The sequence below is a fragment of the Phoenix dactylifera genome, chromosome 14 (genome assembly GCF_009389715.1).
Source record: "Phoenix dactylifera cultivar Barhee BC4 chromosome 14, palm_55x_up_171113_PBpolish2nd_filt_p, whole genome shotgun sequence".
Classification (NCBI taxonomy): Eukaryota; Viridiplantae; Streptophyta; class Magnoliopsida; order Arecales; family Arecaceae; genus Phoenix; species Phoenix dactylifera.
This window is the reverse complement of record NC_052405.1, coordinates 2,655,573-2,667,208: the sequence shown is the minus strand read 5'-3', so window position 1 is coordinate 2,667,208 and position 11,636 is coordinate 2,655,573. Positions and strand designations below refer to the sequence as shown.

Below are 11,636 nucleotides of genomic sequence, written 5' to 3'. Positions count from 1 at the left end.
GAGGGAGGTCGGGGCTAGGAAGCCCGACCCCCGTTCGCCACCTCCGGCCGAACTCATCTCGGCCGGATTGACCCCGGCCGGCCGCCGTCGGCCGGCCGAATCTCACAAAGAAAATTCCCCAAAACAGGGGAAGTAAAACCCACCGATTTCCCATCATTTCTCTCCTTTAAATTCATAAAAAAATAGATCTATGTTGTCTTGCTCACCTCCGGTCTTCGACGAGTGGGTTCTCCGGCGGCGATGGCGGCTCCGGCGACGACAGTGGCTCCGGCGGAAGAGGAAAAAGCTTAAATTTTTAGAGGGGTGGGGAGGGATGGGGCTCCTCTGAGGGTTTCTCAACCCTTTTCACGAAGAGAGAGAGGAAGAGAGGGGGTTTGCGGGAGATTCGCGGGCCGTTCGGCCGGCGTGGTCGTCGTGGGGATGACCACGATGAACCAACTGAAGTCGGCACTCCTTGCCGACTTCAGTCGGATCTTCACACTCTAACTAACTAAAAAGAAATTTCGTCCTCGAAATTAAAACATACCTCAATCCGAGAACAAGGCAGGAAACTTCTCTCTCATCTCCTCTTCCAGCTCCCAGGTAGCTTCTCTCTCACTATGATTGCTCCACTGCACTTTTATATAAGGAATCGTGCGCCTCCTCAAAACTTGGTCCTTCCTATCCACTATACGGATAGGCTGCTCAACATAAGAAAGATCTGCACGGAGCTGTAAAGGTGCTACTTCAATCATATGACTTGGATCAGCAATATACCTTCTCAACATAGAGACATGGAAAACAGAATGGACCCCCGATAAAGCAGGTGGAAGTGCCAGCTTATAAGCAACAGCTCCAACTCTCTCGAGAATCTCGAATGGTCCCACATATCTCGGGCTGAGCTTACCCCGAACTCCAAATCGCATTACCCCTTTAGAAGGGGACACTCTGAGAAAAACATGATCTCCGATTTGGAATTCCAGATCCCGCCTCCTGATATCAGCATAACTCTTCTGTCTGCTCTGAGCTGCCCGAAGTCGTTCTCTGATCAGCTGAACCTTCTCCACTGTCTGCTGAATAATCTCTGGACCCAGAATTTCCCTCTCCCCCACATCATCCCAACAGATAGGTGATCTACACTTCCTACCATACAACGCCTCATAAGGAGCCATCTGAATACTTGCCTAGTAGCTATTGTTATAAGCAAACTCTACCAACGGCAAATGATGATCCCAAGAACCCCTCATGTCAATAGAACAGGCTCTCAGCATATCCTCCAGAATCTGAATGGTCCTCTCGGACTGCCCATCTGTCTGTGGATGAAAAGCTGTACTGAAGCTAAGAGTGGTCCCCAAAGCTTTGTGCAAACTGCCCCAGAAATGAGCCACAAATCGGGAGTCTCTGTCAGACACTATAGATACTGGAACTCCATGCAGCCGCACGATCTGCTCAATGTACAACTCTGCAAATCTCTCTAGTGTCATCCCAGTCTTAAATGCTAGGAAATGTGCTGATTTGGTCAATCTGTCTACAATCACCCAGACTGAATCATTACCTCTAAGGGTACGAGGTAACCCTGACACAAAATCCATAGTAATATGCTCCCACTTCCACTCTGGGATCGGCAGGGGCTGAAGCATACCAGCTGGTCTCTGATGCTCAATCTTAACTTGCTGACAAGTTAAGCATTGAGATACAAATTGGGCAATCTCTCTCTTCATATTGTTCCACCAGAACACAACTTTCAGATCCCTATACATTTTTGTACTACCAGGATGCACTGTATATCCCGCACTGTGAGCCTCCTCCATAATTTCCTTCTTCAGACTAGGATCATCTGGAACACAAACTCTGCCAATGAACCTCAATGAGCCATCCTCATGTATATGAAAATCAGGCTGAGATCCAGACTCAACATCTTTCTTGATCTTCTGGAGCCGAGAGTCATCCACTTGCGCTGCCTTAATTCTGTCAATGAGCGTAGGCTGGACTCGCAAGTTTGCCAACTTCAAGGTAGCATCCTGCAGATATACCTCTATTTCTGCCCTTCTCAGATCCTCCAGGATATTTCTCTGAGTAGTAATCAAGGCTGCAACATTTCCTGAAGATTTTCTACTTAGAGCATCTGCTACCACATTTGCCTTCCCAGGGTGATAATGTATAGATAAATCATAATCCTTCAGTAATTCCAGCCACCTTCTCTATCTCATGTTCAGCTCCTTCTGAGTGAAAAGATACTTCAAACTTTTATGATCAGTGAATACCTGGCATGTCTCTCTATACAGATAATGTCTCCAGATCTTTAAGGCAAAAACAACAGCTGCAAGCTCAAGATCATGAGTGGGATAATTCTCTTCATAGGGCTTAAGCTGTCGGGAGGCATAAGCAATAACCTTCCCATTTTGCATTAACACACAACCCAAACTCTTCTTGGAAGCATCACTGTAAATGGTAAAATCAGTACCGGTAACTGGTAGGGTCAGAATAGGTGCTGATACTAGACGGTGTTTCAATTCCTTGAAACTTTTCTCACACTGATCCGACCATTCAAACTTTACTCCTTTGCGAGTGAGTCGAGTCAGGGGTCCAGCAATACTAGAGAAGCCCTCAACAAACCTTCTGTAATAACCGGCTAGTCCAAGGAAGCTGCGAATCTCAGACACATTACTCGGTCTGCTCCAGTCAACCACAGCTTCAATCTTCTTTGGGTCAACCATAATTCCATCCTTAGAGATAACATGCCCCAAAAACATCACCCTGTCCAACCAAAATTCACATTTCTTTAATTTACCATACAACTGATTCTGCCTCAGAGTCTCCAAAACAATCTTCAAGTGATGCTCATGCTCTGCCTGACTCCTTGAATATATCAGAATATCATCAATAAATATTATGACAAATTTATCCAGAAAAGGCTTAAATACTCTGTTCATCAGGTCCATAAACGCTGCTGGTGCATTAGTCAAACCAAAAGGCATCACAAGGAACTCATAATGTCCATACCTGGTACGGAAGGCAGTCTTGGCTATGTCAGACTCTTTTATCCTCAGCTGATGATATCCAGATCGAAGATCAATCTTGGAAAATACCTGAGCACCCTGAAGCTGGTCAAATAAATCATCAATCCGGGGTAGAGGGTACCTATTCTTAATAGTCACTTTATTAATTTCCCGGTAATCAATACACAGTCTCATGCTACCATCTTTCTTTCTGACAAATAATACTGGAGCACCCCAAGGAGAGACACTAGGTCGAATGAAACCTAGATCCAATAGCTCCTGTAATTGGTCCTTCAGCTCCTTTAGTTCAGCAGGGGCCATTCTATAAGGAGCTTTAGACAAAGGTGCAGTACCAGGGATTATATCAATAGCAAACTCGACATCTCTATCAGGAGGTAAGCCAGGCAGATCATCAGGAAAGACATCAGGGTACTCACTGACTACTGGTATATCCTCAATTCTCTGTTCAGACTGCTCAGAATCTGCAATTGCGGCCATAAAGATGGAAAACTCCTTTCTAAGAGATCTTATGCCCTGCATAGCAGACACTATCTGAGAAGAGACACCCCAGTCATCACCCATAAAACTGAACTCATCAGTACCCGGGATCCGGAAAGTCACCCTCTTCAGAAAACAGTCTATGGTAGCGTGGTATGCAGCCAACCAATCCATACCCAGGATTACATCAAAGTCACGTAAATTCATAACAATCAAATTAGCTCTCAAATCTCTATCCTCAACTAGTACTGGACAGGAAATGCAGATCTGACTAACTGTCATCGTAACCCCAGCTGGAGTACTAATACATAATTTCCTCTCTAAGGAAGAGTAGTGTAAATCGCACTTATGCACATATGAAGATGAGATAAAAGAATGCGTAGCACCAGAATCAAATAACACATAAGCATAAGTGGAAGATACTAACAGTGTACCTGTCACTACAGTGTTGGATGCCTGAGCATCCTGCTGGGTCAGTGCATAAACTCGTCCCTGGGTACGAGATCCTCCTCCCCTTTGCTGCCTGGGGACAGTTGACTGGGTAGCCTGTACTGGAGTGAAGGAAGTCTGTCGTCGAGGAGCTATAGAAGTCGGTGGCCTCTGCGCGGATCTAGTACGAGGACAACTGGAAATCCTGTGACCCGGCTGACCACACCCGAAACAAACTCCAGAAAAAGTCTGAGTCTGAGGGCACTCAGCTATCCGGTGGCCCTGCTGACCACACCTGAAACATGCTCCAATACCAGGTCGTGTCTGACGACACTCAACAGCTCTATGTCCAGTCTGGCCACACCTGAAGCACACTCCTGATATCCCCCTGCGATCCGGTGCAGTCCTCCCATATGGAACTCGCTGCCCTGCTCCTGGACGGAACTGCATAAGTCGGCGCAGATGCCGCTCACCGTCAGAATCAAAGTCCCTGGTCCCCTTCGACTTCCCTTTCTGAGCATCCTGTGTCTCCTTCCAGATGATCTCCATATTTTTAGCTCTGTCAACTAGGTCATCATAATCAGTCGAGTGAACAGCAGCTAAACCCTGACGCAGGCGAGGCCCCAGTCCTTCCTCAAATCTACTCATCCTAGATTTAGGGTCTTGGACAAGAGATGGTGCAAAACGGGACAACCGATCAAACTCAGCCTCATAGTCCTCCACAGTCATACTCCCCTGAGAGAGGCTCAGAAACTCCCTCTCCAGCTCCCTGATACGACTGGAAGGGAAATACTTGGAGTAGAAGGCCATGCGGAATCCCGGCCAGGTCACAGATCCTGCATCCTGCATCATGGTCCTCTCTACAGACTCCCACCAATGATGAGCCCGGTCCTGAAGCATATAGGTGGCAAATCTGATCTTCTCCTCCTCAGTACAACCCATGGCCCTGAAGGCCTTCTCCATCTCATCTATCCACCATTCGGCCTCTTGGGGATCGGTAGTTCCCTTGAAGGCCGGAGGAGCTAACTTCCTGAACTCTGCTATACTCCTCCCCTGATCTGAAGAACTAGCAGAGGGAAATAGCTGCTGTGGTCCCCTCTGCTGTCGGACTAACCCAACAACCTCTCTGATCAGCTCCATCACCTGGGTCGGACCTCCCATCCTGCTCTCCTGGCCATGATCTGGTCCATCCAGTACTGTCTGATCAGCCTCATCCTCCTGGACTCTCTCAGTCGGATGAGAAGTGGCTGGATCACTCCCGATAGTCTCGATCAGGCGGCGAGGTGCCACACGTGCACGGCGGGGTGGCATGCTGATACATACACAAATAACACAACATCAGGGTTAGATCCATCCACTGTAAAATTTTCTACTCCACTATCATTTCTTCACATGTGTCCCTATATTCCCTTTCTTTTTTTTTTTTTTCCGAATACACATCATTAGTGTTAGATTTACCGACCCATAAGATTTTCTACCCCACTCTCATTTCTTCACATGTGTCCCTATATTCCTAAGTTTTTTTTTAATTATTATTATTTATTATTATATTTATTATGATTTTGTTTTAATGTCCCTAGTGATCTTTAACCTATGCTCTGATACCAATAAATCTGTCACGCCCCGAACCCGGGGCCCGTGGCGCGAGCAGACGCCGCGCACCTACAGGGCGGACCCCGCAGGCACGCAAGGCAGATAAATCAGATCAACTATTAATAACTAATTAAAAATAAATTCCAGTTTTCAGATCAAATGTCCATATATACATAAGTCAAAAGAGAAAGTCTATATCCACTAGTTAACTACATCATGATCACTCCGTCCCGTAATCCCCATAATCATATATCATCACCTGCAAAAATGTAAATAGTAGGAGTGAGCTAACAGCTCAGTAGGCGACATCATGCAATAAAGTCGTCATATAACATGTCATAATGCATATAAAAGCAGCTAAACACATAAATCCAAAAATCCACACAATAATCTGTAAACCCAATCCGAGACTCAAAATAATTCAACCGCATGACTACGGCCACATCACCCAGTGGCATGGTTACACCGAAGTGCCAATACAACTCTCCGAAGAGCCGCTCCACTGAGCCAACGCACCACTGTGCCGCACCCCCTGGTGCCAAACTCACGCTCCACCGAGCCGCTCCGAAGAGCAAAACGCACCCCTGTGCCGCCACTATTCTATCACCGGTGGTCGCGGTGTCGGAACTAGTTCCTCAGTACAAGTCGACAGGGCCAACGTATCATCCCATTGGCGGGGTCTAGACTATAGTCACGCGGATTTTGAAAATCAATAAATCAACTTTCTATATCAAAATCATAATCATACTCCCCGCAGTAAAGCGCATAACAATTTATGAAATTAAATATTTAATTTTAATTCTAACACATATTGCTAATAATGAATCAATAAATCAACATATGCAAGATACATGTTAGAATTCTACTTTAAAGCAACGGTCACCTACCTGGGTTCGCTTAAGAATCCCTGTCACAGATATCACGAACCCCTGTTTAAAACATAATATTAATTATTTAATTAACTAAGAAACATAATTTTAAACTATTTCCAATTTCTTAAACTCCTAAGTTCATAGATCCAAGAATGGGCCCCTAAGATCAAACATAGACCCTAAAATCAGAACCCTTTAAACCCAAGTCAATTGTGGCCCAACACAGATTAGGCCCAATTGAACCAAACCAGATAACAGGTTCAGATCAGATTTCGGGCCCAACCCAAACCAGCCCACAGATCCAATCAGGCCCAACTCAGCCCAAAAACAGTTCCCTAGCCCAAACCAGATCTGATCAGACCAGATCAGATCAAATCTTAATGAACCAGATTATCCTCACATCAGGCTAACCCAAATTCCTGACTCAGATTCAGACCCTAATCAAAACCCATTCACTCAAACCCAGATCAAACCCAATTCACGGAGTAGGTGGAACCGGTTCACAGTTTAAACCCGGTTCAAGGTCTGGTTCACAAGTGAGGCACGGATCTCAAAGCAAGAAAAAACCCAGGCCGAATAAAGAAGAAGAAGAAGAAGAAAGAGAAGAAGAAGAAGGAAGAGAAGAAGAAGAAGAAGAAGAGGAAAGGAAGAAGGGAGGGGGGGGGGGGGGGTGGCTGGTGGTTTCGGTCGGCCCTCGGCGGCCGACCGTGGCCCTCGGCGGCGGCGCTCGGCCAGCCGCCGCCGGCTACCCCACCTTCACAGGCGGCGCCAGACGGGAAGAAGAAGAGAAGAAGGAGAAGAAGAAAAGGAAGAAAGAGAGGGAGGTCGGGGCTGGGAAGCCCGACCCCCGTTCGCCACCTCCGGCCGAACTCATCTCGGCCGGATTGACCCTGGCCGGCCGCCGTCGGCCGGCCGAATCTCACAAAGAAAATTCCCCAAAACAGGGGAAGTAAAACCCACTGATTTTCCATCGTTTCTCTCCTTTAAATTCATAAAAAAATAGATCTATGTTGTCTTGCTCACCTCCGGTCTTCGACGAGTGGGTTCTCCGGCGGCGATGGCGGCTCCGGCGACGACAGTGGCTCCGGCGGAAGAGGAAAAAGCTTAAATTTTTAGAGGGGTGGGGAGGGATGGGGCTCCTCTGAGGGTTTCTCAACCCTTTTCACGAAGAGAGAGAGGAAGAGAGGGGGTTTGCGGGAGATTCGCGGGCCGTTCGGCCGGCGTGGTCGTCGTGGGGATGACCACGATGAACCAACTGAAGTCGGCACTCCTTGCCGACTTCAGTCGGATCTTCACAAATATTATGTTTAAAATTTTGTTATTATAATCAACTGTTCTACGCAAGACTGTACTTTATACTTGCCTTCTAGATTATAAAGCACACTTATATTTGCGCAGCAGTTTTTCTGAGAATACATACATGCAGCATTACAATGGTCCAGTGGCAATATTAAATCTCTATCAACTGTTTATGATATATATCACAAAATTTTATTAGCATCAACGGTTTTCTTTATTTCTTTATATTTTATTTTTTTAGAAAATGAGTTGTAATTTGCTGTAGCCTGTAGCAGTTCTCCGATGATTGTATTGTGTCATAAACAAGGTAATTAGTTTAATCGGTCAAGATGACTGCATTAATATAATTAGCTGGTCCATTCTATTTGATGAGCAAAATAATTTAAGAAAATAAGCAGCAAATCATTCACTTCATTTACATGCATAAGAAATTAATTTCCCACCTCTCTCTCTCTCTCTCACTAAAAAAGAAAGAGAAAGATACTAATTTCCATTGTCAATGTTTAATGTTCTACATTTTATTTCAAAGTTTTATAGGTTTGTTGGCTGTGTAACTACTTATCTCATATTTCATGATTTTGATTACTGTAACAGTTGGTACTCTCTCTCTCTCTCAAAAAAAAAAAAAAAAGAGAGATCCACCATTGGAAAATTGACTGCTGTGTGTACCATTTGAATCAGGCTTTGTTAACGATGAAGATGTTAAGCATCGAGAAACCAAATTGCGAGAAGCTCTAAGAAGCGATACTCAATTCCAAGTGAAAGAGGATGCATTGGTAGAAGTTGCACAGGTAAAAACTTCCTTTTTTTTTTCAAATATCCAGGTAAAATTTAATTAACATGTTCTTGTAGGAGTGAATGAATTCATGGGGAGTTCTGATTGTGGATTTCACCTGCTCTGTACTTCTGCAGTTTAACCCTCCATTTACACTCCCTTTTACACGTCGCAATGAAATAGCACTGGAAGTTGAAGGTAAGACCAAATAGAGCTCTACGACATATGCAAATATACAGTCCTTCGGATGTCAGATTTGGAGGGATGTCAGGATGCACCAGGTGTGCCTAAATCTATAGCAAGAAGCAACTGCGTACAGCTATCATCTGATTGTATACAATTAAATATACGGTTATATCTTTCTGTACATGGCTGTGGTTCAAATTATTCAGAGCATATTGTATAACAACAATTAATTGTGGAGAAAAGTTTATTATTGACATTTTCCCATGTTATTATAGTCCATACCTCATCCATATTTCCACAGTGGCTAGCTTTGGCATTTGTTCTATCCTATTTTCTCTGTTTCTAAGTTGTGCTTTCCATGGTTTTCACATATTTAATTTGTTAAACCATGCAAGTGTACATATTTGTTTGAAACTTGGTGCAGACTTTCAGACACTAAATTGCAGTTGCCATTAACAAGTCAGATAGTCGAACTTGTCTATTCATTTTGTGTTTTTAATCAAGAATGTTTGCAGGGCGTTTCATTTTTTGGTTTCAATTGGAGGAAATGTCTGTGTTGCATGGCTTTTGCACTCAGAAACTTGCAAAAAACTGAAAGCACAGGAGCTCTTTATTAGAGAAATTGTACTCATATTACACTTGCCATATATTGATTTGTTTTGCCGCTTATATTCGATTTAATTTGTTATTGCAATACATGTGCCACATATATCTAGCAATACAGTGATGATGGCTAAATATTTCTATTAAGTTGCTCTTAACCTAATGTCAGAACACCATCTACCACAGGCCACATGGGACCCTCCCATTGGTTAGAACTGTTTCAGACCTGATTTTCCACCAAGTATCTTAATAATTAGTTGTTAATTTGTCTCTTATTAGTGCGCTTTTGGCCCTCTAAAGTTTGTGTTCTTGGATTTTTTTTTTCCCCGGCCAACCGAGCAACCACAGCGCGCTAAACGAATGCGTCAAGCACTATAGGATTAAAAAATACTACAAGGTGCATCAAACATAAGTTTGCCAATGGATACAGATGAGCAGCAATCTAAAATTAGCTAGAAATATCTCTCATCCTTTTTGTCTCTTGATCTTTAGCCAATTGCCATGCTACTGACCTTAAATCAGATAAGATCTAGATGAAGTCAGTCGAATCGCAACTCGACCCACGATATCAATCAATCTGTCGTTGTCACCACCGCCTAGTGCACGAGCATAGCTACAACTTTTACAATACGGTCAAAATGATCCTCAAGATGGAAGGTAAAGCAAATACCATCAAAAACAAGGTAAATTGTTGAGCAATATCGTTATTACCTACTTGTTTCATATATGCCTAACCATCTTTCTCTTGCAAGTTAAGAAAAGAATCCAGTTTGGTTTTGAACTCGTTGCCGTTGAACTTGTAATAAAAAACTTAAAACACAACCTCAGGCAACGAACTCAAGTAACTAACAAGATTTCCATTCAAAAGCTTTAAAGGAGATGGAGTTGGCACTATTAATTTCACTATATGGTTCATGGGCTATCTCTGCCTTTTCGAGACAAGCAACGTAAAGAAAAGAGAGAGAGAGCCCCTACCCGGAACTTATTAGTATACATGCATGCGTCATCTCAACAAAGCAAGCTGTTTCATCCCATAAGTTCTACAACAATAGTAATTGCGACTAGCAATCATTCCCTTCTGATATGCTTTCTAAAGCAGGCCTCCAGCCGATGCACTTCTCTTCACCATCACCACTCCTTCCATTGCTTGGTCCTCTCTGACCAAGAGATATCATACTGTCAAAGGTGACCCCTCCCTTACGTAGCAAGTCCTTCAACTCCTGCTTACTGATAACCATCTTGATCCTAACAACTCCATTTCCAAGCCCGGTCTCCTTGGTTGGCGTCTTCGGAGGGAGAAGATAGTAGAGCCGCCCGCTTCTCATATCGGTTGTGGGATCGAGATGGTGGATGACGGGGAGTGCGTCGGAGATCGCGTGCCCAGGGAATTCAGACAGAACTCGATAGGCTTTCAATGGTGATCGGTATCTGAGCATCTTCCCATCCATTCTCATGATCTCGATCATCTCCTTGTCCTGAATAAATAAGCAATTCCCCATCAGAACTATATCTTCTTAGATGCCTGCAAGTTCTGCTGGACTAAGTGGACTTGCAGAAGGATGTTGGGTTGTGAGTGAAAGGCCTGAAGGGTGGATGGAGGGGGAGGACTAGTATTTAAAAGGAGATGTTAGAGAAAAGGACCTTAACTTGGAGGAATACTGCAAGGTTGCCCCAGACAAAGTATCACACTGGAGCCCACATACCCAACTTTTGTTTCCTCAGTTCTGAATTAAGTGGGCAGGACAAAGATTCAAAGTCATGTAAATTTAATATAGTAATGCCCTGTCCAATTACCTTTATTCGGATACTAACCAAGTCTGGACAGGGTAAGGAGTGCAGAAGAGAGCACAAGTTTCTGTCTCCTTGTTCTTTATTTTTAGCACGAAGGATACCTGTTAACTACGCTTCATATGCGGTTGAAAACAAGGCCTGGTCCATCAGTGAGTTGAAATGTAAAGAATCTGGGGATGGTGAACCAATGAGTGGGTCTACCTTCAACCTCCATTTGCTTCAGTGGGACGGATAGTTGGAGTAGGGAGGGACCGCTTATGGCACGGCTAGTGGTTTGACCGACAAGATACCAATATGAGCACTAACGTTGACCCATCACCGTTAATGCTGACTTCTTAAGCGATCCGTTCGATCTCTGAGAAGACATCAAGCAGCTTGTTTTTGATGATAGAGAGAATAGAATCTTTTGGTTCCAAGGAACCAAGGGCATAGACAACATAAATGTAAGCTTTAAAAGTAGTGTTAAGAAGTTAGGATCAGCTCTGTTCTCAACATAAAATTTTACTTGATCATTAGTTAATAAAAGAGGTCAAGTTACATGACATAGAGTGATCATCTTAAAATGTTGGCCGTTCATTAGAAGTCCTCGTTTAAGAAATTAGGACATATTTG

The 11,636-nt window shown here is 44.0% G+C and overlaps 2 protein-coding genes and 1 long non-coding RNA gene across 3 annotated transcripts; 1 reads left to right on the top strand and 2 right to left on the bottom strand.

Moving 5' to 3' along the window:
* Window positions 1-384: 384 nt before the first annotated feature.
* On the bottom strand, window positions 385-1,159 carry LOC120112998. Its single transcript, XM_039133313.1, has one exon. It carries the CDS (start codon window positions 1,149-1,151, stop codon window positions 528-530), a length of 624 nt encoding a protein of 207 aa, XP_038989241.1. The 5' UTR covers window positions 1,152-1,159; the 3' UTR covers window positions 385-527.
* A 6,529-nt stretch (window positions 1,160-7,688) lies between these two features.
* LOC120112999 lies at window positions 7,689-8,930 on the top strand. Its single transcript, XR_005514677.1, has 2 exons — window positions 7,689-8,460; window positions 8,582-8,930. It is a non-coding gene; the product is annotated as an uncharacterized LOC120112999 (long non-coding RNA).
* A 1,140-nt stretch (window positions 8,931-10,070) lies between these two features.
* On the bottom strand, window positions 10,071-10,820 carry LOC103705707 (uncharacterized protein At1g66480-like). Its single transcript, XM_008789531.4, has one exon. It carries the CDS (start codon window positions 10,730-10,732, stop codon window positions 10,295-10,297), a length of 438 nt encoding a protein of 145 aa, XP_008787753.2. The 5' UTR covers window positions 10,733-10,820; the 3' UTR covers window positions 10,071-10,294.
* Window positions 10,821-11,636: the final 816 nt, after the last annotated feature.